The sequence below is a fragment of the Miscanthus floridulus genome, chromosome 18 (assembly GCF_019320115.1).
Source record: "Miscanthus floridulus cultivar M001 chromosome 18, ASM1932011v1, whole genome shotgun sequence".
Classification (NCBI taxonomy): Eukaryota; Viridiplantae; Streptophyta; class Magnoliopsida; order Poales; family Poaceae; genus Miscanthus; species Miscanthus floridulus.
In genome coordinates this window covers 60,678,963-60,704,449 of record NC_089597.1, presented here as the reverse complement: position 1 = coordinate 60,704,449, position 25,487 = coordinate 60,678,963, and the positions used below count along the sequence as shown (strand labels likewise).

At 51.0% G+C, this 25,487-nt stretch overlaps 2 protein-coding genes across 2 annotated transcripts; one reads left to right on the top strand and one right to left on the bottom strand.

Annotated features, from left to right (window-relative positions):
• Positions 1-5,394: 5,394 nt before the first annotated feature.
• LOC136522951 (uncharacterized) lies at positions 5,395-8,010 on the top strand. The gene is made up of 3 exons (XM_066516746.1): positions 5,395-6,571; positions 7,373-7,688; positions 7,796-8,010. Exons 1-2 carry the CDS (start codon positions 5,395-5,397, stop codon positions 7,657-7,659), a joined length of 1,464 nt encoding a protein of 487 aa, XP_066372843.1. The 3' UTR covers positions 7,660-7,688; positions 7,796-8,010.
• Positions 8,011-24,697: 16,687 nt separating this feature from the next.
• LOC136523928 (predicted GPI-anchored protein 58) lies at positions 24,698-25,255 on the bottom strand. Its single transcript, XM_066517442.1, has one exon. The coding sequence runs from the start codon at positions 25,253-25,255 to the stop codon at positions 24,698-24,700; it is 558 nt and encodes a 185-aa protein (XP_066373539.1).
• Between the last annotated feature and the right edge of the window lie 232 nt (positions 25,256-25,487).

Sequence of the window (25,487 nt, the reverse complement as noted above, 5' to 3'; positions counted from 1 at the left end):
TTACCCCGCGAACTATCGCTGTAGTTTTAATTTCCTCCTCGAATTTGAAAACTAGACATTTTACCCCCTAAGATCGCAAAACTATTCAAATTATCTCCCTGCTTGAAGTGGTTTTGAAGGCGGTTTTGTCCCTTTTTTAGTTAAAAAAATAGGTAAATACTTGATAAGGTTTCTAAACTGTAGAAATTTTCTCTAAGCTTTAAAATTTTTGATTTGATTGGGACATAAATAATCAAACAAAATCTTTTTTTGAAGGAAAATCAAACAAAATATTTAGAGCCCCTACATTTGTTCAAGCCTTTTAAAATTAGTTAAAACATATTTTTTATTTTTAATTATTTTAGTCATTATATTGATTCTTTCATTCCTTTATTATATACTTATATTTCGTAGAATTCTTTGTGTACCCATGATTGGCATCATATTCGCTTGATCTATTTTTTATAATATAATAGGGTTGTTCTCATAAATTATTAGATGTATTCTAAATTATAGTTATATTTATTCATGAAATGTTCCATGATGTATTATAGATTGTTCTTACAGCATTCCTGAGATGTTCCTTGATCTATTTTGGATTTTGTGCTATATGTCCATGAGATTTTCCATGGTGTATTTTGGGTTAGGGAAAATTGGTTCTCTAGCATCGAAAGGTTGCGACCTCCGTAAAATACCACTGAAAGAGTTTGGCCCCGTAAAATAGCACTAAAAGTTGTCACCGTAAACTAAAAATAGCACTCCGTCAGGTTTTACACTCAGGAGCGTTAATTTGACCTAGACTCCAAAAGTTAAGTGACATTTTTGCCCTTGCCTTGTCCTCATCCCTGTCCTCATACGGGAGCTGTGCCGCGCAAGTGAGACAGCCGCGCCGCGCTCGGTTCTGCCGGGAAGCGCCGCCTCACCCGTCCGCCGGCCGCCTGGGAGCTCCGAGGGCCTTCTACGCCGGCCGCCGCGGCTTCCTCTCCTCGCGCAGGTCACTCCCCGTGTGGAGGCCGCGCCGTCCGCCGCGGGTTGGTACTCGCGCGGAGGCCGCGCCGCCTCCGCCCGTCCGCCGGCCGCCTGGGAGCTCTGAGGGCCTCCTACGCCGGCCGCCGTGGCTTCCTCTTCACACGTAGGCCGCTCCCCGTGTGGAGGCCGCGCCGTCCGCTGCGGGCCGCTCGTCACGCGGAGGCCGCGGCGCCTGCGCCGTCCACCACCTCCTCCTCGACTGCGTGTTGCGCCGGCCGTGACTCCTCCTCCTCCAGTGCGCATGCGGTGGAACAATGCATCGATCTGAGATCCCCGACGGGTAAGAATGAAACCCTAGTTAAGAATTTCAGCTTTTCGGATTGGTGACATCATTCATTCAAGGGACAGATTCTTATAGTATTGCTAATTGAATTGAGGAGATAGGAACTGGACATTTTGCTTGCTTTGGTTGGTTGAGCATGGGTTGTAGTGTCCAGTCTTCACACTTTTAAAGTAGATAGTTGTTTTTGGTTTTGCTTTGCATTTTTTGTTTGTTGGATTTATGAAATAGTTCATGTTTTAAGTTTTAGTTCTTAGGCTGTTAGGATGAAACACTGCGAACACATTGGTACATGTTGGAACTCTTTATCTTGAACGCTGGAAAATTTTCTTTAAAGAAGAAGTTTTAATGACATTGGACATGATGGTCATGTTGCATGGTTTCAGAAATGCATTGCTGGACCTACTCTTCTCTACCATATGTGTTTATTCTGAGTTATACTTGAAGTTAATAATAAAGTTGTTCCACTAATATTTTGAAAATGCACTTTTATGTCCTCTTAATACATATTTTGTCTCGCCAGTGGCCTTCTTTGGTGGAAGTTGCAGAAACTCGTCAACTCCCTCCTATGTTGATTGAAAGATATAACACAGCTGCCGGTGAAGGAACAACTCTTTGCGGGATTTTTGCTGACATACATCGAGCCTAGGCAACGGTTGACAATTCATTTTTCGTTTGGCGTTTTGATAAATGGTAAGCCACTAATACTTGTTTTCTTTTTCTTTTTTACATGTGTGATTGGCCTTAAACTGTTAAAAGGGAATACCCTTTATAACGAACTTGATTCTTACTTGGTACTCAGATTTATCTCGTTCTCAGTTCGTTGTTTCTGTGGTCATGTTAGTTAGTCACAGCGCTGTTGTTTTGTAAAATTGTTTATACGAGCCCATTATTATATTCCCTTCCATTGTCTATTTTCATATTTGTTTTGAATCAAATGATTGTATGGTCTATAATGTGTTACTTCTGAACTTTTGGCCATGCTAAAATTATTTGTCAAACTGTACAGTGAGAATATTTTGTGGTGCATGGAAGCAGGGGTTGCCTTCGCACCCAGTTACCTTTGTCAAGCTTATTATTATCATGAAGTGATTCCCCTTTTAACATGTAGCGCATTTGGTCGGCGTTACCATCTAGTAGGTCTGAAGATAACATCATTGGTTTGAGTTTATTAGATATAAACAGCAGAGTTGGTTTAATAGCAGTTTTCAAGTGATTCCACATTCTCGTAAGTGGTCTAATGATACCTTTTCCTCAATGGAGACATGCCATCCTTATTGCTTATATAAGTGTTTTCTTTTTTTTTTCTATTTCCCAGGGATGGGCAGTGCCAAGAGCATAATGTCGATGAGCAAGCAATTTGTGATGTTGGCCTTGCTAGGGCAAAGCCTGGGATTTTCATTGAAGCCATTCAATACCTTTTAGTTTTAGCAACTACTGTTGAGGTAAGGATGATTATGATTTCCCTTGGAATTGCTGTTCTGTAGTAAAAGAAAGGGAGGATGTGGTACTTCAAAATACAGGAATGCTTCTAAAAAGTCCAAGAAGAATGCTATAGGAACCTCTACTTCTTTTGAGCCCCCTACTGAACTTGCTGTTGAACCTAGGTAAATTGAACTTCAAGTTTCATGTTTTAGCTGAATTACCCTACATGCAAAATGACTTGATTACATTGGTGTTATGTAGGAAAAGAAAGGGAGGAGGTGGTACTTCAAAGAATGATACAGGAATAACCTCTACTTCTTTAGTCACTCAATCACCTAGTACAACTACAGCTAGCCCCTCTACTTCCTTAGCCATCCAAGCACCGGTTAGTCTAGGACCAATGACAAGAAGGATGGCAGCTTCTGTTTCTACACCAACAAGACCACCAGGCACACCAGTGAGTCTAAGGCCAATAACAAGATGAATGGCAGCACAACTGGATACATCACCAGGAGGCATTGCTAGGAGGGTCATCATAAACTAGGCTAGTGTGATCTTGAATCATTTTATTGAACTGTTGCTGTATGAAAAAGTCATGTACTAAACCTATTTTGGGCATGTGTTGGACCAGACCAATATGGTTCCTGTACTGTGAACTTATTTGGCCATGTGCTTGCAAGATGTGTTGGTCAATATTAGTCCATGTGTTGAACTAGAATATTTTTCATGTGCTTGGTCAATATTTAGTGCATATGGTGACTTGTATGTGTTGAAATGCTGTCAGTTCATCCCTGTACTTCATTCTTATGTTTTTAGAGCTGGTTTGGGGCTTGATTCTTAAGTTTTTAGAGCTCTTGTAACGGTTTGGGGGTATTTTGGTCTAAGTTAATAGACCTAACGCTCAAATATAACAGAATGGTATTTTCAGTTCACGTGTGCACCTTTCAGTGGTATTTTACGGGACCGATGTCTTTCAGTGGTATTTTACGGAAGTCGCGATCTTTTGATGCTACAGAACCAATTTTCCCTTTGGGTTATTCTACATAGAATCCATAGAATGTTGCATAATATATTCTTCATTAGTATACAATATCCATGAGACGATGTTCTATACTGTATTTTAGTTATTCACATAGTAATCATGGCATGTTTTTTTTACAACAACCCATATATATTATATTAAAACAACAGTCATTTTACAAAGAGGTCTTCAAAATAAGACCTGATTACATCAAAGTCCCGCAGCTGGATGGGGAGGCAGCAACGTCGAAGGCGATGGGGGAGACAAGGCCGCCGGCGAAGTGTCGCAGGGGCGTCAAGGACGCATACACCCGGGTGGATTGACTGCGCAAAGCGCTGGTTAAAGGTGGAACAGTTGAGCCATAGGAGGCAACGCACACTGATGACCAAAGGATGCAGATGGAGCCATCGGCGAAGGTAGAAGAAGAAGCCCGAATGAGGATCCCAAGTGGAGGCGGAGCTGTCGAACCAACACCATAGGAGGAGCTGCCTTGCTGAAGAATAGAGCACCAGGAGCAGAGGCTGCTGAACGGAGAGGGATGCGTGCGGTGAAGGTTGCGGATCGGGAGGGGATGAATCTCGCTGGCGACGGATGGATGCGGAAGCGAGGGTGATGGGGAGGAGATCCACGGGGAAGAAGAAATGATTTATTTTATTAACACTGACCTTGAAGTCGACGACATCGACGACAAGGAAGAAACCGGGGAAGACCACGACAGCTGCTATGATGGCGACGTGGACGACGGCAAGACAGGACTCTCCCATCAGGGCAACTCTAACTACGATCTACTAAGAACTTTATAGGAGGAGAATGGCCCACCTACCCTCATCGCCGGCGAGCAGCCGGAGAGGAGAGGCAGGGGGCCGGCGGACGGCCACAGGAGCTCTCGCTCTCGCTGGGAGACCCATGCTAAGTACAGTAGCAGGCTGGACTTTTGTGGTGGTGTTACTTTTCGTGGGATGTTATTTTTTATTCTCCAGTATTACATGGCTTCTCTCTTTTCTTCCCTTTTAATTTTGTTTCCCATTGCCTTTAAATTTTGTTTTCTTCTATATTAATTTCATTTTCTATTGAGTTGTACATGCTCTCATCTGAAGTATTACTCCTCTCTCCATACCAAATTATAAGCCATTCTAAGAATCTTGGAGAGTCAAAATATATCAAGTTTGATTAAAATTATAGAAAGAATTATAAAAATTTATGACATCAAATAGATATACTATGAAAATATAATTAATGAAGAACCTAATGATACTTAGTTGATATCATAAATTTTATTAGCTTATCATATAAATTTGGTTAAACTAAAGATGTTTTGACTCTGCAAGATTCTTGAAATGACTTATAATTTGGGATGGACGGAGTATATATATAGGGCTTTATTTTCCGTTATTTATATTCTTTTGTTTCATTTCGTTTTTAGCCTCACCGTTTTTCTCCAACAAATAATACCGGAATTTTTTTAATGTGCACTTTGGGCTAGCACTGGCGTGAGCCATCCGAGACGGTCCGCAGAGGGTGTTTGAAACGAAGGATGGAGTCTTCTTTTGCAAGCAAAATCCCACAAATTCCCCCAAAGGCCCAAATCGATCGGCAGTACCAAATCACACCAATCTTTCCTCTTGTCGCTCTTCTTTCTGCTCAAGTCGAAGCAAAACCGATGTCGGCGACCTGGCCGTGGGTGATCCTGGGCCGCGTCCCTCGCGTTGTCCCCATCCCCAGCGACGCGGACGCGGACGCGGAGGCGTTTGGCGCCGCCGCTGCGGACTTCGCCATTGCGGTCGCGCTGCCACCGCAGGTCACAGTCCTCACCGTTGCCCCACTCGCGCACCCCGACCCCAACTATCCCGACAAGTACCCCTACATCCTCGCCGCCGGCCCCGACTGCCTCCTCCTCAACTTCGCCGTCGAGCCCTTCTACGGCGTGAACTCCGCCGTCGACCCGCACGAGAGCTACCTCATCGTGGCGCGCCAGTTCCGCACGGCAGGAGTCCAGCAGCAGGGCCACGCGGCCACATTCTCCGGCGAGCGCATCCCTGGGCGCGGAGCCGACCGCATGCCCGTCATCTACAACATCGAGAGCATCGGCCTCGTCTCCTTCTACCACGGCGACTACATGGTGGCGGAGCTCCAGGTTGACAAAGGCAGCGAGGGGAGTGCGAAGCTCTTCTGCTTTCGCACCGGCGGCGACCGGTGGATCCAGAAGGATCTGATCTACCCCTCGCACTTTGCCGACGAGGACAGGGAGTGGATTCCCGCCGGCGTGGTCGCCCAGAAGACGACGCTATCGTGGTTCGACCTCTCGTGGGGGCTCCTTAGCTGCGACCCCTTCGTCGCTGACCCGGTGCTGCTCTTCCACAAACTCCCGGAGGACCGCGCAGTACCGAACAAGGCCCGGCCTGACGTCCACACCCACCGCTGCGTCACGGTGAGCCGCCGCGTGCTGCGCTATGTCGAGATCATCCCTGAGGACAGCGGCGGCTGCCACAACAAGGAAGCAGCGACGGTGTCCATGTGGACGCGGATCGCCACTCCGGCTGGGTGGGACTGGGAGAAGAAGTACGCGAAGAGCTTCGAGGACATGTGGAACGACGACACCTACAAGGAGACCCGACTGCCGAGGAAGGTCCCCGGGCTCTGTGCCGTGTGCCCGTCGAACCCCGATCTGGTCTACTTCTCGCTGGAGCAAGAGCAGCGCCTCTTCGGCGTCGACGTGCCCGCGGGCAAAGTCGTGCAGGTCGCCGACAGGGCCTACGAGCTGATGAACATGCCTTGGCCGGTGACTGCCTCCTGCCGCTACGTCCAGGCTTGGAACCTGCCACCTTGGGTTGCCATAGGTATATTCAACCACTCATTTCTCCAACTCTGCTATGGCTCTACGCTTGTCTGCACATCAGTTCAGATTTTGAGTTTCCGATGTGTGATGATGCATGGTCTGATTGATTGTGGCCTTGTAGTTAGCTGAGTAGGTGCGTTTCGCAGTAACAAATCTAATCACGAATCCAGCTTTATTTGCATAAATCCTCAATCATTTCGTGTTTGCGTTTGTTTTCTTTTACTTCCGCATGCCCTGTTTCGTGTAACTATATCTCATATCTGCATATCAATATGCAATCATTTTTCATTTACCAGTAGTTTGTCATTCTAATTAAAAATTTCTAGTATGGCTTACTATACTGCTTTGCTTTTGCATGAGCTTGCCAATGTATCATGTATGTGAGTTGTCAGTTGTAATAATTAACCATGCACGCATAGAGAAAGCTGAATAAGGTAAATGCTGAGCTTATTTCATCGAGATGTATATGATCATCTTATTCTGTGTTCATGACTAAAATCAGGGTCAGCTAGACATGCTGATTAGTTTTTTTTAATCCATCTGCAATGCCTGAGAATTTATTTAGGTAATACATAAGCTGCATATTTTGAACTGATACAGTGTGCAGCCTACACAAGTTGCATGCATTTCTTTTCAGTAAAAAGCAACATTTTGATGATATGTAGCATGCTCAACTCAAATGCACGCTGATAAATGCTACATATATTCATGTCATAGCAGAGACTATATCTCCACTCGTATTCAATTCGTTCTATATTTCGCCTTCAGTAACCATAGACTTACTATCGTTGCTTATCTGAAGATCTTGAATTGGTGGGGTCCAGTAGCTCTTATGAAAACGAGGATCAGGCCGAGGAACTGGATGCCGAGGAGCTGCTCAAACTAGGCTTGAAAGTTGCCATGGGTATGGATCCCGCGACCCTAAAATCCGAGGTGGAAAAGTACTGCGAGGAGCCCCCGAGCCCAGAGAGGGAGGTGATGAGGCAGCTGACGAGTTCGCCCTTTGACTTTCGCCTCACCGGGGAGGAGGCCGATGCAGATTTGATGGAGGTTCACCGTCTGGTCAAGAAACGTAGTCAGGAGAAATGAAACAAGGATCATGACCAACGTCGTCCTAGGTGAGCTTATCTATGTTCCTGTGTTGAGCACCACGCTGCACTACCTTCAAACAGCATTTTGAAAAACGACTCCTGTCTAATGCAAAAGCTTCCCCTTGTTTGTGCAGGTCAGGAATGAATGTGCTGAAACGTTTGCTCTGATAATGGTGGGGGCACCAGTAGAATGAGTGATCTTTCTTCACTCAGTCTCACAAAAAGTGATCACGATTTTTTTTTTTCCATTTTTCACTTGGTCTCTGTCAGCAACTGCTTTAAGATTTTTAGATATAAATTTATACCTTTGGTCTTATACCAGAAGTTGCTTGTTCTGGAAAAAAAATATTATTAGACTAAAACCGCTCCCAATATATATTGCTGACTTTTTACAGATGCTTTAATTCCATTGTGATCAATATGACTTAAGGTGCGGCGTCATGGATGAGATGAAATCGTTGTAGTTTGATTCCATTAATCTGCTGATTTGTTCTCACTTGCATCAACTCTGTTCTATTCTTTATTTCCTGCTTTTCTGCTGCTGCTGCTGCTCCAAGTACGAATAGAGAAAGCGTTTATGGACGATGATGTTGGCTTCTAAATAAATGTCCCTATCAGATTTTGAGGGGTGTCCGGCAATCTAAACTTGCCTCTTTTCGTGGGCAGTCTAGTTGTCTATTTTTTCTCGAATACACAAAAGGTTTGCGCATCTTTGCATTAAGATAGAAAAATAGTGAAAGTTACAACGACGTGCCATGAAAATGGCACACTAGGGGTGTTAGGGTTATACAATTGTCTCTACCCTCCCTAGCATAAGGGATCATGAGCTATTACTCGCTAATCATACTACCTATCCATCGCCGGCGATCAGACGCGCTTGCTTGCACGACGCCTCGGACGCTCTTCTTGTGGGTCCGGGAAGAGCTGTCACATTGCTTCAACATGCGAGGGGTTGAGCTGGTCAACGAAGATACTGTCGTAGGCATCCTGAGACATCGTGGAAGGCCTCGTCTGTCCGTCGATGACTCCCATCCGCTTCATGACCAGCACCTCTCCCGGCTTGGAAACCGGGACGCATGAAAGCGCCTGAGTGGCAATCCTCCTGCTGCGGGTCGGCAACTTTGGTTGTGCCTTCACAGGCGGCTGAGACAGTAGCGGCTACGACGCCTTACACAGGATCTTTTTGGTGAACCACTTTAGCCTCTTGGCGGCGGAGCTCCCGCGTTCAGCTATCCCGAGAAGGGTGGTCGTGTCCGCAGCTTGGGGGATGGCGCTGGGGCTTTGAAGGCATGCCTCGTCAACCACGACGTCGGGTTGTCCCCCTCGTGTCGGCGGGGTAGGGGTGGCCACGTCCGCGCCTAGGGGGGTGACCTCGGCCTCTACGACGTGTCCCGCCCTCAGCGGCATGATTGGTGGCTGTGACTGCACATGCAACAGTGTAGGCGAGCCCGTCGTCTAAGCCTTCACCGAAGAGTTGGTGTCCACCAGAGATGCTTCCTCCCTCTGAGGGGCAGACGGCATGGCGGGCGGACACCCAGGCGCTGGTGCTTCAGGTGGCTGGCTCACGACGAGCGAGGCGACAAACTCCTCCAGCATTGGGTCGACCCACTCGTGAGGTCCCGTGCTCGCGTACAGCTCCAGTGCCAGCGGATCTGGCACATGGAGGTAGTGTGCATCAATAGTGGTAGTAGCGTTGTCAGCGGAATCGTTGCCGGCGGAATCAGAGGGTGAATCCATGTTGGAGTCACTTGCCGGCTTCCTCCGACGCCCCCAGCGTCGTCGCCGCCTTCTGTCAGTGCCCACCCTGGCCCTAACCGAGCTCGGCGGGCTGCCACGGGGTGTGCGCTGGGGCCCGGTGGCACCTCGCCACGAGCAGTGCCACCCTTCTCCTTCGTTGTTGCAGCAGCCCTGGTCCGCTTGCAATCCCTGGCGAGGTGGTTGAAGCCGTGGTAGCGTAGGCAACGCTGTGGTAACTGGTAGGTCGCTACTCGGTGCGAGTAGGAGAGGCAGTTGAAACATCTGTCGCGAAGCTCTGCGGGGATCCTCCGGGCCTGTGGGAGCTGCTTAGGGCGAGGCTCAGCCGAGACAGCCGCAGGTCGCGTCTCCGGCCGAGGGAGAATCTCCCGCCACCCATCAGCGTTGGGAGAGGAGACCCGTCCGCGTTGGCCAAGGCGTTGGCGGGCAGGGACGTGACCATCCACTGGCCAAGCAAGTATGCCGCACACCAGCTGGGGACGCGGCCGTCTGCGACTCCATCGTCTTCGCCCATGTCCCTGCCATCTGGTGTCCGCTCCAGCATGGCCCGACACGACGATTATTGAACGAATTCGGGCACGCGGCGGGGTCGTAATTATCGGCTTCGCCGGTCGACGGACAACATCCAGATAGGTTGTAGGGCGGTCGTTGTCGGATTTCTCGCCATTGTTGTCCGCCCACCGACGACGCTTCGGCAGCGGCCCTAGCCATATTATCACACAATCAGCATGCCATACTGGAGTGCCGGTTCCCACGGGGACGCCCATCATGCTGCTGCTGCTGGCAATGGCGGTCGCGGCGGCTGCTTCCGGCGTCGGTGTCGGCAGCGGCCCTAGCCATATTATCACACAATCAGCATGCCATACTGGTAGATTAACTCTAATATATGGTAAATTTGGACCTCACATGACACAACTAGGGATTCGGATATGCATTTTGAAAGTTTAGAGACCCACACGAATACATAATAAGCTTAGCCATGTTCACCGACAATGCATTTTACTTCTTCTAAAGAACTCTTGCAAACCAAAATCCATTTATTGCGGATCATGTAGTACAATAAAATGAAATAAAAGTTAATTAAGATTTTTTTCTCAAAACAACCCATCTATTTGTTGTTTGAAGGATTAAGATGCCGTCTAAAGTTAGGTGAATAGGCTTTCATGAAAATTTTAAATTAAAAACACAATGCATCATTACTGGATAACAAGCAGCCTACGGGTTCTATAGCATAGAGTAAGAAATCAAAATTAAAGTGCCACCCAACCTAAATTCAACATGCGATATTACAAAGAATAAAAACTTCAAAGGGAAACATAAAAGAAAAAACATCTTTATATTCTAGATATATGTTTACAAATTTGCCGAACACAAAGTTGGACCCTGAAATCAATAGATTTTGAATTAGATAAGAGGATATAATAGGTTAGGTTCTTTCGTTTGAAACTTGCGCACGGCTCCACCTAACTTTGAGTCTCTGGCTCAGCACTGATTATTTCTTTTTCAGTTCATTATGTTTATCCACTAGAAACAAGAAGCCACTAGTGACTTTGTTAATATTAAGATTTATTAATTTATCATGCCCCTTATGTCCTTGGCGACACCCATGCTACAATGGGCGGGACAAAGGGTCACGACCACGCAAGGGTGAACTAACTCCAAAAACCCATCATCAGTTTGGATTGCAGGCTGCAACTCGCTTCAGCCGAATTGCCTACTCCCCCCTCGATTGTCTATCCTGAAACTTGTTTCTCCCTGAACCCTCTCTTGTTTACTAGCGAATCCGATAAATATTTTATAAAGGAAACAATATGTCAACTCTGATATGGTTCCTCCTCGAGAGGAAACCATATCTGTCTTGACCTAACCTCTGCTAGAGCCTACCTTTCTCTGATGTACTTCCCTCCGCGAGAGGAAAGTATATCCCTCGGAAAAAGGAAAGATTTAGACTACAGCTAGAACTAGCTTAGCTAAAGAGTATAACTAGCTTAGCCAAAGATTATGAGTAGGAATATATCTGTCCGATAGAGTTCCCTTCCCGAGAGAGAACTCTATGTCTCCTAAAATGCTAATTCCCAGTAGAAAAAGAAAAGATATTAAACGTAGGGATTTGAGCTTGCTTTGCTTGCCCTATGGGGCCCAGCCACCAACGATACCCTTCCCTCCTCCTAGGAAAGGCTCTCTCTCTTCCGATACCCTTCTCTGAAATGAAAGGGTATCTCCATGGTAAGTACAAGACTATATCTATACCTATAATCCGATAGAGTTCCCTACCGGTAGGAAACTGTATCTTCCCTTACTAAATAGCTAGCTTTTCTTTCATCAAAATCAAATGAAAGCAAAGAACCTAAGGAGATACGATTCCTAAGCTATCGAAGAAACTTTAATAAGATATGATGGCCCCGTTCGTTTGGCTGAAATTAGCTGGAAAACACTGTTCCGGCTAAATTGTTGTGAGAGAAAAATACTGTTCCCGCTGAAAAAGGAAGCCAAACAAGCCAGATTATAAGGTAAGCCGAACGGGGCTGATGTGGGTATGTGAATTTAGCGTATCTTAGTTGGTTAGGTTTTTTATTGTGGAACATGCTAATCCAAGTCCATTTAGGTTTAAATTCTCGACTTAACATCTGTGCTCGTGTTTTTTAGTTTATTTTATGATTCAACGATGTTATTTTTTAGTAATAGACGATGTAGCCATCGACAACAAGATCCTTGTTTCATGATTTAATGGTGTCATTTTTTCAGTGATAGATGATGGTCATCGACGGCACGACGTCTATATAGTGGCTTCGTTAATCTCAAAATTTGTCGATCCAGCTGAGTCTGTTGAAGGTGTTATTGCTGTAGGGTGAGTATGCGTGCATATATGCGAGTGTTTGTGTTTGTATTGGATTTAGTAGAAAATATGAATCACATTTCTTTTAGTGATAGGCGATGTGATCATCGATACCAATTCACCGTAAATTTTGCTAATTTCAAAATTTGTCGGTCCAGCTTAATTTTCCAGATGTGTTTACGGAGATAAGGTCAACGTACGTGTATATGAGCTCTTGCTTATGCACTGAGTTTTGTAAATAAAAAGGTGCTATAGCTTTTGCTTAAGCGTGTTGTCAGGGACCTAATACTGGGGTACCCAATGAGGTGGGACTAATAACCATCGAACGTTGACGCTTCCAGTCAGACAAGAACACTACTACGCTTCTTGGCCGAACGACGGAAGATTGGTTTCGCCTCGCCCGACGGCTAAGGGCTGGCTCCGCCTCGCCCGACGGCTAGGGGCTGGCTCCGCCTCGCTCAACGTCCGAGGGCGGGCTCCGCCTCGCCCGACCCTAGAGGGCTGGCCTCCGCCTCGCCCGATGGCTAAGGACTGGCTCCGCCTCGCCCGACCCCCGTGGGCTGGACTCCGCCTCACCCAACGTCCGAGGGCAGGCTCCGCCTCGCCCGACTGCTAGAGGCTGGCTCCGCCTCGCCCGACATCCGAGGGTGGACTCCGCCTCGCCCGACGTCCAAGGGCGGGCTTCACCTCGCCCGACGATTGCACCCTGCTCCTTCATGATGACAAGCACAGGGTACGATAGGACATTCGAGTCAAACGTAGTACCGAGGACCATGCCCTGCATGCCTACATGAAGGTACCATCAGGATACGATGGGACGGGCGCTTTAAGCCCTTTCCGACATAACAGTGCCCGAATAGTGTTGTAGGCGCCGACTTTTATCCCACAGTGTAGTAGGCGCCGCCTTCAGTCCTCGTGCGTGGATACTAACATAGGCATACGACAGCCACTACGGTCCAAGACAGAAATCACATCATCTACAGTGATGGACGTATGGTCACTTCCCTGATTACTCCCCGAGGGGTCATAGCTCGGCTCTCCGGCATGCCGCACCGTCCGCTAACGTAGGATGGGACGCACCCACTTGCTAAATGAGGCCAGGGCATGGCCTGCGAGGATCAGCGAACACGTCACCTCTGACATGGTCTGCCATGTTAAGCAGGGCAGGCACAGGGAAAAAGGAAGACCCGGCTCCCTCAAAGGACCTTCTACCATCTGTAACCCCTGCTCCCCCCTTGGTCTATAAAAGGGAGAGCAGGGCCCCCCACTAAGGGGACCGACTCTTGACAGATCAGTTCAACACACACACAACACATCACGCATACAACCAAGCAGCGACCGAGCACTTGGCGCCCTTTCGACCATTCCATCAGAGACCTAGGACCTCTCCCTCTCTCGACCATTTGTACCCCCTACTACGAACCTTTTTTGGTACTGATAACACGAGCAGCGGTAGACTGGACGTAGGGACATTCGGCCCGAACCAGTATAAACCTTGTGTCCTTTAGTGCACCATCTAGGCCTAACGTGCAACAATTATAAATTTACTAGCCGGTGTTTGTTCAAAACACCGACAGTTGGCGCGCCAGGTAGGGGCCTTTGCACATTCCAAATCAGGCCTCGGATGGCTAACCATGCAATAAGCTGGGTCCCAGGCACACATGTGCATTTCGGTGACCTAAACTTCATCGTCACGCTGGGAGGAGAGTAGGCGCTGGCCCACGCCGCCGTCCAGTCTCTCCCCTCCGTCAGCTTCAACTACAGGAGGCTTGAGCGCCAGCCCAGCGTCTTCCTTGAACCACAGCTGTCCAGGGAGGACCCGCGCTACCTCACCCTCTCTTTGGAACACTCTGCACGGAGCGCCCCGACGATGCTTCTGTTCGGTCTCCGCAACGCCACGGCGACCGTTAGCCACCTTGTGGCACAGCGCACGATCCCATCCCCCACGAACGACGAGCTCGTGGGGATGATCGAAAGCATCATAGAATCCCTCCATGGCCTCCTCACGGAAGGTCCGGGGTCAGACTCTAGCTCTGACTCTAGCAGGGGGAGCCATCATCCCTCCCGGGAATGTTTCATGGTGGAAACTTTCGAGGGACATGTCGAAAGCACCTCCGTGGAGGAGACTACCCCGGTAGGCAACCTCGGTGGCACAACCGAAATGGGGACAGCGGCCCCACCTCATGTAGGGGTGGAGCAGCTGAGAGCCTGAAAGAGGGAAATAGATGAAGCCGGACAACAGCTTGTTCAGGAGTACGTGGAGGTCGATGAGGAGATCAAGCGCCGTGGAGATGGTGGGCATGCACGCGTAGTGGCCCGCGATGTAAACCGAAGGATCATCGCCAACGGTGAAACCCTTTCTCACTTCGTTCGGGCAAGCCAGAACATCGCCGACGCAATGGCCCTACTTCATGGCCTTCCAGAGGCCACGACGCCCAAGGATCGCTGGGTCCACCGTGAAATTCGCACGCTACTTGAGCGTGCGGCAGCGCAGCAGGCGGAGAGCTCGTTGTCTCGGCGACGTGAGCCCAACACCAGCCAGCGTACGCCCTCGGTGCACCCCGCCTGGGACGCATCAGTCCACCAAGCACCGTAAGGCGGCGAGCAGCGCGCTGCAATCCCGGTACATCAATGTCTTGACCATAACCACGACACCCGTAGCACCCTCGACGCCCACAGACGCACCTACAGCGACCCGAGGGAAGGAGCATGCTGCGGCTATCATCCTCGATGCGGTGGATGTTATGACAGCGGTGAGGACCGAAGCCCGAGCCCTGGCCTCCTAGGGCCTCAGGCCTTCAGCCGGCACATCCTCAACACTGCTTTCCCGCCAAGGTATCTACCACCTACCAATATCCCTAAATACTCCAGGGAGACAAACCCTGAACTTTGGCTTGAAGACTATCGACTTGCCTGTCAAGCCAGTGCTGCGGACAATGATGACTTCATTATCTGCAACCTTCCACTATTCTTGGCCGATTCGGCCCGGGCATGGTTGGAACACCTACTGTCCAACGCAATCCAGAGTTGGGCGGATCTAAAGGAGATCTTTGTGGGAAACTTCTAGGGCATGTACAAATGCCCTGGGAACCCATGGGACCTTAAGAACTGCCGCTAGAAGGCCGGTGAGACCCTCCGCGAGTACATCCGGTGTTTCTCCCGGTAGTGCAACGAGCTCCCTAACGTTGCCGACATCGACGTGATAGGAGCCTTCCTATCCGGGATGACCTACGAGTCCTTGGTTCATAAGCTAGGACACAAGGACCCACGGACCACCAAGGAGCTCCTAGACATCGCCACCAGCCATGCCTCAGGAGAAGAGGCGATCGGAGCGATCTTCGATCGCCTTGAGGGCAAGGCAAGGCGGGATGAGGGTACCGGCGAAGGCACCTCCAATCGTTCCGCTAAAATAAAAAATAAGAAGCAATGGCGCGAGGATCCACTCATGGCTGCTGCTGACCGCAAGGGTGGTCGGAAGCCCGTGGAGGGCGCTCTGAACCACTTCAAAAAAATGCTCGAGGGGCCGTGCCCTAACCACGCCTTTCTCGTAAAGCATCCGCTTGAGGACTGTAGCCTCATGCAGAAGTTCTTGTCCGGAGGCTCCAACAAAGGGGAGTAGGGGAAGGAACCTGCCCTCGCTATGGACGACGTCGAGGAGAAGGACGACGGCTTTCCAATGCCAAACGACTGTCTCATGATCTTCGAGGGATCAATGGCCTACGACTCCAAACGTCATCAGAAGGTCGCACGCCACCAAGTCTACTCAACCCAACCGGCCACACCTCCCTTTCTCCAATGGTCGGAGTCCGCCATAACCTTCGATCGGACTGACCATCCGGATGCCGTCCTGCACCTAGGAAGGTATCCACTTGTGGTCAACCCGATCGTTGGCCCAAAGCGCCTCACCAAAGTTTTGATGGACGGAGGCAGCGGCCTCAACATCATGTACACAAAGACGCTTGATGTAATGGGCGTCGACCAAACGCACCTCCGCCCAATCTAAGCGCCTTTCCACGGTGTCGTGCTTGAGAAGCAGGCCATGCCACTCGGACAGATCGATCTGCTCATTACCTTTGGGGATTAGTTCAATTACAGGACTGAGACCCTCACCTTCGAGGTGGTTGGGTTTCCCAGAACCTTCCACGCCATCCTAGGACGTCCATGCTACGCGAAGTTCAAGGCCATCCAAAACTACACGTACCTCAAGCTGAAGATGCCGGGCCCCCATGGGGTCATCACCGTCGACACATCCTTCCAGCGCGCCAACGAGTGCGAGGTCGAGTGCTGTGGCCACGCCACAGCAATCGTTGCCTCCGAGGAACTCGCCGCCCTCAAGGAGGAGGTCACCAAAGGAGCTCCCGACGCAAAGAAGTCAACCGGGTCATTCGAATTGGTAGAGGGCTCCAAGGAGGTCCTCATAGATCCTAGCAGCTCTGAGGGTAAAACAGTACGCATTGGTACCACACTCTCCTCCAAATAGGAAAGCGCGCTCATCGACTTCCTCCGCGACAACAAAGACATCTTTGCATGGAAACCCTCGGATATACCAGGCATTCTGAGGGAGGTCACCGAGCATACCTTGAAAATCCATCTAGGCTCCAAGCCGGTGAAGCAATGCCTGTGCTGCTTCGATGAGGAAAAGCGTAGGGCCATCGGTGAGGAGATAGCAAAACTGTCGGCCGTCGGATTCATCAGGGAAGTACACCACCCAAAGTGGTTAGCCAATCCCGTCCTTGTACGAAAGAAGAGCGAGAAATGGAGGATGTGTGTTGACTATATGGGCCTCAACAAGGCGTGCCCAAGGGATCCGTTTCTTTTGCCATGCATTGACCAAATAGTCAACTCTACCTCAGAGTGCGAAACCCTCTGGTTCCTTGATGCGTACTCTGGCTACCATCAAATCACGATGAAAAAGTCCTACCAACTCGCGACGTCTTTCATCACCCCCTTCGGATCATTCTGCTACATTTCAATGCTGTTCGGTCTGAAGAACGCTAGGGCAATGTACCAGTGATGTATGCCCAGATGCTTCGGGGACCTCATCGGGTGGACCATTGAGGCCTACATTGACGACATCATAGTTAAGTCCAAACGGGCTGACCACCTCGTTGCCGATCTTGAGCAAACCTTTGCGAAACTCTGGGCAAATGGCAACAAACTCAATCCCGAGAAATGTGTTTTTGGGGTCCCATGGGGTATGCTGCTCGGCTTCATCATCTCCAAGCGTGGCATCGAAGCCAACCCAGAGAAAATCTCAGCCATCACATGGATGGGCCCGATTCAGAACATAAAGGGGGTTCAGCGAATCACAGGGTGCCTTGCCGCCCTTAGCTGATTCATCTCGCGCCTCGACGAACGAGGACTCCCCCTTTATCGGCTCTTGAAGAAAGCCGACCGCTTCGAGTAGACATCCGAGGCCCAGGAGGCGCTTGACATGGTCAAACTACTTCTGACAAGGCCCCCGATCCTAGTTCCTCCAAGCGACGGAGAATTCCTCCTGCTATACATAGCGGCCACCACGCAAGTGGTCAGTGCCGCCCTGGTGGTAGAGTGGGAGGAAGAGGGGCACGCCCTCAAGGTCCAGCACCCTATGTACTTCATCAGCGAGGTACTATCCGACTCCAAAACCCGCTACTCCCAAATCTAGAAGCTCCTTTACACCGTCCTCATCACTAAGAGGAAGCTACGCCACTACTTCGAGTCACATCCCGTGATGGTTGTGACGTCGTTCCCCCTCAACGAGATCGTTCAAAGCTAGGACGCCACAGGAAGAACTACAAAGTGGGCACTCGAGTGGATGGATCAACGCATCACATATGCCTCCCAAACGGCGATCAAATCCTAGGTATTGGCTGACTTCATCGCCGAATGGACCGAGGTCCAGACACCACCAGCGGTCGTCGATCAAGAGTACTGGACGATGTACTTCGACAAATCGCTGATGAAAAAGGGCGTCGGTGCGGGCTGGTCTTTGTATCACCCCTTGGGGTCTGCATGAGGTACATGGTTCAGCTCCATTTCCCCTCATCAAATAATGTGGCCGAATACGAAGCACTCGTCAACGGCCTACGCATCGCCATCGAGTTGGGCATCCGATGCCTCGACATTCGAGGGGACTCTCAGCTGATCGTTAACCAAGTCATGAAGGAGTCAAGCTACCACGACGCCAAGATGGCTGCGTACTGCCAAGAAGTCCGACAACTGGAAGACAAGTTCGACGGCCTCGAACTCAATCACTTCCCAAGGCGTCTCAACGAGGCGGCCAACGCACTTGCGAAGGTGGCATCCGGATGAGAACCGGTGCCAACGGGTGTCTTCGCCAGCAACCAACACAAACCCTTGGTGCGCTACGAAGGGTCAGAGCGGGCCGACGATGGCCCATCTGATCCAGTCCTAGGGGCTGACCAACCGACGGCTCCACCTAGCCCCGGTGTCATGGAGCTTGAAGAGGATCCAACGACAGAGCCTGACCCTTTAGACGACTGGAGAACACTCTACCTCAACTACCTCCTCCGCAACACGCTGCCGATGGACAAGATGGAGGCTCGACGGCTCGCACGTCGTGCCAAATCCTTCATTCTTGTAGAGGGTTACAAGCGGAGTCACACCGGGATCCTACAGCTCTGTATCCCCATCGAACAGGGAAAACTTCTACTGGGCGACATCCATGGTGGGGTCTGCGGCCACCATGCCATGCCAAGAACCTTGGTTGGGAATGCATTCCGACAGGGTTTCTACTGGCCCACTACAATAGCCGACGCTGAGCAAATCGTATGCACCTACGAAGGGTGTTAGTACTACGCTTGGTAGACCCACCTCCCGGCCTAGGCACTCCAAATGATCCCCATCGTGTGGCCCTTCATGGTCTAGGGGCTCCACCTGGTTGGGCCTCTCAAAAAGGCGCCCGAGGGCAACACCCACTTGCTAGTCACCGTGGACAAGTTCACAAAATGGATCGAAGCGCTGCCAATCTCCACGATCAAGTCCAAGCAAGCTATGCTGTTCTTCCTCGACATCATCCATCGCTTCAGAGTACCGAACTCCATCATCACCGATAACAGCACGCAGTTCACCGGCAAGAAATTCATTCAATTCTATGATGAACAACACATCCGAGTCGATTGGGCTACCGTCACGCACCCCTGAATGAACGGACAGGTCAAGCGCGCAAACGGCATGCTCCTACATGGCCTCAAGCCTAGGATCTTCATCCGGTTGACCAAGTTTGGCGCACGCTGGGTCGCTAAGTTCCCTACGGTGCTCTGGAGCCTGAGGACAACTCCCAGCCAGGCCACCGGCTACACACCTTTCTTCATGGTCTACGGTTCCGAGGCCATCCTCCCAACAGACCTCGACTATGGAACGCCAAGAATCAGAGCATACGACGAATAGGGAGCCGAGGCATCCCACAAAGACGCCATGGACCAACTAGACGAAGCCTGCGACATCGCTCTCCTCCATTCGGCCAAATACCAGCAGGCGCTGCATCGGTACCACAGTCGACAGGTGTGGGACCGAGCCTTCAACGTCGGGGACCTGGTTCTCCGCCTTATGCAGAGCAACAAGGACTGCCATAAGCTCTCCCCACCCTAGGAGGGGTCATACATCGTCGTAGAAGTACTCTAGCTAGGTGCCTACAAGTTGAAAACCATCGACAGCGAGGTCTTCACCAACGCCTGGAACATTGAGCAGCTACATCGTTTTTCCCTTAATAAACGCATACTTTCCCTTATCAGTTTTTGTCTTCAGAAATCCCCGATCTTTAGTGACATCCGACCCCTACAAATTGTGAGGGGTCGAACCTCACTCGGGGGCTGATATAAGTGATATAAGTACGTTTATCTTACAAACACTTCCTGTGTTACCTTTGCAAACATTCTCTAAGTTTTCCATTCTTCTCATAACAAGTCCTAAGGGCTAAGATTTTGGGAACAAATTCTGAGTACAACTGGTAGGACTGTGGAAAACCCACGCCCTAGTGGCTATGACCTCCTTCCTCACTAGCATGATCAGAATTGATTCACCCGCACTCCTAGTTTTGGTGACCTGAACAATGGGAAGGGTCGGAAGGCACCGAAACCTCTTCTACAAAAAAAGAGGAAGCTGAAAAACTATTTGCCGTAACAAAAGATGAAAATTTGTTCATTTTTGCACAAATTCACCGCTTACAAAGTGATCCCATCACAAAAGGACTAATGTATTCATAAATACAAAAGACTGTTCACTCGGGGGCTCCCCCACAAACTTATTCGATTATAGTTTCTGACCAGCCCTACTACGAGCACTGCTATGGTTGCCGCGCCACGCTCTCCATCGGCGATGCCCTACCGCTCCGCTGGATCCTCGAGGGCACCATCATCTGCAATGTTGAGCACCACATTGACGACTGTGGTGCCCTCCCTGGGGCATCCAGGGACTATGCCATCGTCATCAGCTATAACCCTAACAACGGCATCTGGGCGGGGGGCGTCTCCCACCGAGGAAAGGCCACAACGAACGATGGCAAAGCCGACGATGCTCGGCACCCTCTAGTGCCCCTCCTCCTTCGGCACTAGTGGCCCCTTCTCAACAAAGGCGGTCTGCACCATCTTATCTATGTTGGATGACCTCTAGCTCGACGTCGCACTCTAGAATCACGAGCGGATCTGTGAGTTTTGCTCTCCCTAGCATCACCCTCTCTCACTTAGGACCACCGCGTGCATGAGCACATTCGGTGGAAAGGAAGGAGAAGAGGTAGCGGCCCAAGAACAGGCGAGAGAATGGGATGAGAACTTCCCTCCCCCTCCCTATTTAAGGAAGAGGCACGGTGGCTGAGGAAAGGCGAAAGGTTGGGGCGGAAAACTCTCTTCGTTCCTTTATTCAATGCAGATGGGAAATCAATGCCGACGGGAACCCGAGGGGATGCGCTGGAACCAACGGGATGTGCTCTGGTCAACGAGACAACGTCTGGTCAAATAGGATGTTGCCTGGGAGTGGCCTGCCACTAATGCGCGTTGAGCGCGAGAACTAGGGCACACCCGCATGCAGGTGACTCTTCGCTTCCCCAGGCAGGACCCAATGATGGAACCCCCATCCAGGGGGGCCAACAGGCCTCCTGGGTCGATCGGACGGCCCAGGCGAAACGATGAACGAACGGCCGCAGAATGATAAGCACCTCTGTTTTTTTACTTTGCGCGTTAATTTCATTACCGAGTTTCTGTCCCCAGCAATGGTAGGGGCATGGACACCACTCGGCGGCTACCGAGAGTGTCTACCTATTTAGACATCCTCTTCGCCTGACCCCTCCTTACATCTAAAACCGGAAGCACGGTGTGTGGGTATAAAACTTTGAATACAACTGGACGAACCGCCAGACCCTACGCTCCGACGGCTACGGTGTTTTTTGTTCACCAGCATAATCTAATTCATAGTTCCCCGCACCACAAGCTTTAGCTCTCGCCTTCTTGAGAAGGGTTCGGAGGGGTCCTCCTGTAGAATCTCCTTCGAGGAGAAGCTATCAGGTCGCCTAAATCAATCGAACGACTCGAATCGCCACCGAGAGACAAAAACAAAAAATCGCGATGCTCGTGCAGGTCACACTGGCCCCATCGCAAACGTCCGACTCGAACCCCGCACGGACATGTCCGGTAAGAGCTTCTCATCACTCATGCCACCGAGGTAACGTTACCGACCCCCGCTTTCATTTCAATTAAATCGCACATTAATCCCATCATCCAAACGTTGCATATGCAAATCGCTACATCTCAACACTTCGTGTCGTGTCACGAAGCGGTAGCCACCTCATTCAACATGAGTGGTGACTGATCGAGGTTCGAAGGCCAGCCCACAATGGGCTCGAGGCCACCTCGTGTCAAATAGAATCAGGGGAGAAAAACCAAGATGAGCCCCAGTGGCCTTGCCCGACCCCGCTCAGAAGCAGACAGGGACATCTTGACCTTTCTCGTTCGATTCTAACCCCGAGCCAAACCCACAGAATCTCCATCGAGGAGAGGCCAATGGGCCACCTAAGCCTATCGAATGACTCAGGCATCTGTCAAGAGACGGGTTAAGAAGTAGTGAAATGCCACATGAGGGCTCTACCGACCCCGCAAGAGAATGATGGACCCAGATTTCACATGAACATACCCGTTAGCGAGCTCATTGAGCATGACACTCGAGCCATCGAGGCAAGTGTCATCAACTCAGCCCCTCTGGTTGCAGAAACTGAGGACGGGGTAATGCGCAAAACACGACCGACCCCTAACAGACCCTAAGGGGCTCGGGGGGTCGAGCCACTCGATCCATGATCGAGAGACCGAGGTTCAAAGGCTGACCCATGAAGGGTCTAAGGCCGCCTTGCATCCAACAAGAGCCAGGGGAGAAAAAACGCAGATGAGCCTAAGCGGCCTTTGCCCAACCCACATTAAGGCGGGAAGGGTCATCTCAACCTTCTAGTTCAATCTAGCCTCTAGCCGAGCCCATAGAATCCCCATTGAGGGGGAATCTATTGGAAGGCGTGTCAAGGAGCAATGGAATGCCACCCGAGGGCTTTGTCGACCCTATCGCAAAGCAAACGGGATCGGATTCCGTCCGAACATCCCCGTTAGCGAGCTCATAAAGCGCGTCACTTGAGCCGTCGAGTCAAGTGATGTCGCCTTAACCCCTCTAGTTACGGAAATTGCGGACGGGGCGACAGTCACAAAATGAGCTGGCCCTTGACCGAATCCCCACCACGCGTGAGGGCTCGGGGAAGGCCAGGCCAGCAATAAGACCAAAACGCACGGTCACGCAGCGATCGCCAAAATCCCAAGTAAAGGGTACGTGCAAGACTAAGTTCGCTACCCTCGCTTCGGTCTCCAGTAACATCCGGCCCCAGCGACCGCAAGGGGTCAGATCTCACTTGGGGGCTGACAAAGGTACGAGTACCTCCTTTCTTTTTTTGAAACAGTCATTACATCAGACCTTTTCCTCGTGTCGGGACTAGCGGCAAGGTTTGGGGGAACAGATAGGTATGACTGCAAAAAGCCCATGCCCAGACGGCTACGGCAATTTTGCTTACCAGCACAATCAAAATTTCCCCTAAACATCTCAGGCCCTACAGTCTTAATGAGCGGAAGGGTCGGATCGCATAAATCTTTTTTCATTGCAAAAAGGGAAGAAGGTAAGATCAAACAAATGAAACGAAATTGTGAAACAAAGTCACGAATTTGTTTTTGGACACGAAAGTACCGACACTTGTCCACATATTACAGATAAATATTTATCAAACTTATTTAACTAACTACTTCCTCGAAGGGAGAACCATGTCTTTCAGCCTGTTCACCAGGTTCCGCACAATGGGAGTCACTGCCTTCTCAATCTCATCTAGCTCGGGGTCTTCATAGCCAGGCGTGAAGCCTTGGCTCATTACCTCCAAGTTGATCTCCCGATCATAATGAGAACGGGCAACAGTGAAGGCTTGGGTGATCCTGGCGTGAAAGACGTCCTCCTCAAGCTGGCTCACCCATGCCGTGATACCAGCGGCACGAGTCGTAAGGGAGCTGGTCCCCTCCTCTTACGCCACCTGCAAGTCGTCGCAGACCACCACGATGGTAGAGCACAGAAGATCGTGCTGATCGCTTTCAACCTAAAGGATCCACCGCACCTCGGCGAGTTCTATGCCCAGCCCAGTAGAAATTTCCTCAGCCTCTAGCCTTCGAGCCACCGCATCTCCAAGATCCGCTCGGAGGGCCCTGGCCTCCCGACGTGCCTCATTGTGCTCTCGGACAACCCGGTCGTGCTCCTCACGGGCCGTGCTGCGCTCCGAGCGAAGTCTGTCTTTGGTTCAGCGCAACTCGTCCTGCTCCCTACGCAGCCGAGCGATCACCTCGGCATCCTAGTTCCCTCTCTGCTGCAGCGCTGCGGACCTATCCTTGGCTTTTAGCTTGAGATCCCGCTTCGTCTCCAGCTTCGCCAGGAGCTTGATGGCCCGCTGGCTGGCATCGGCATCCTTCTAGAGCAGCTCGTCCCGCTCCTTTTGGACCCTGGCGGCCGCCTCCTCGTCTAGCTTCACCCTCACTGATAGGTCCTCGAACATCCCATGGAGCTCCTCTGCGTCCCGATGCGCTTCGGTCTCCCGCTGCTGGGCAGCTGCGAGCTGGGCGCTCAAATCTCCATGCAGCCGGGCCTCCTCAGTGAGGCGGTCCCATTCCACCTTCTGCTCACAGAGGAACTGGGATTTTTCCCGACTGCGAGCAATGAGGGACTGAAAAGAAGACCAGTGTCAAAAATACAAAAAAACATGGGGACAAGAAGAAAATGAGACGAAAGATCAAACGGATACCTGGCCATTAGGAACGATGACATCACGCAGGACGACCAGGGCTTGATCTAGGACGCCCATCATCGCCGAGATCCCTTCGTCAAGACTCCCCCGCTCTATGCTCTCGGCAGCATCATCGAGTGAGAAGAGAGTCGACGTTGGGTCTTAGGGATCCATCCAGTGGAGCGGCGACTCACCCCGTGCGGGCGAGCAGCTGCCCCCCGACACCAGGGCCGAGGGTGACCCCCCGCTGGCCTTCTCCACCACCACCACGATGCCTGGAGATCCTACGGCCGTGTCCTCCCCCGACCGGCCCGCCTCGGGTGCCGCAGCCTGGGCCGCCGGTGGCGCGGATTGCGCCGCCCCCTCAGACGCCACCGTGGCTACATCTTGTGGCGCTGGGCTTGTCGCGGTCGCGGTCACCGCAGCCAGGGCCGCCGGTGGTGCAGATTGCACCGCCTCCTCGGACGCCACCGTGGCTACATCCAGCGGCACTGGGCTTGTCGCCGTCACCTCCGCCTGGGCCTCCGGTAGCGTGGATTCTGCCGCCCCCTCGGACACCACCGTGGCTACGTCTGGCTGCTCCTGCCTTGGCGCGGTCGCGGCCACCTCCACCGACGACGTCGGACCCTCGTCTTGCAGTGCCACGCCCGCCACGGAGGACGCCACCGGCATGGGCGGCAGCTTCGTTCGCTCCAACGCAGATGGCGGAGTCACCTCCATCGCCGCTTGCTCGGTAGCTACCGAGGGCGTGGGCGCCACCGCAGGCAGCACCAGATCGGCCAACGAGGCCGCAACATCAATGCCGCTCCTGCCTGAAATAGGAGCAACATCGGGCAACGATGTCTGTCTCGCCTGAAGGGCAAGGCTCTTCTTGGGCTCCAGCCCCAGAGAGCGGCCCCGTCACAAGAACCTGCAAGAGGTAAAAGGCATAGGGTCAAAACAGAAAAATAAA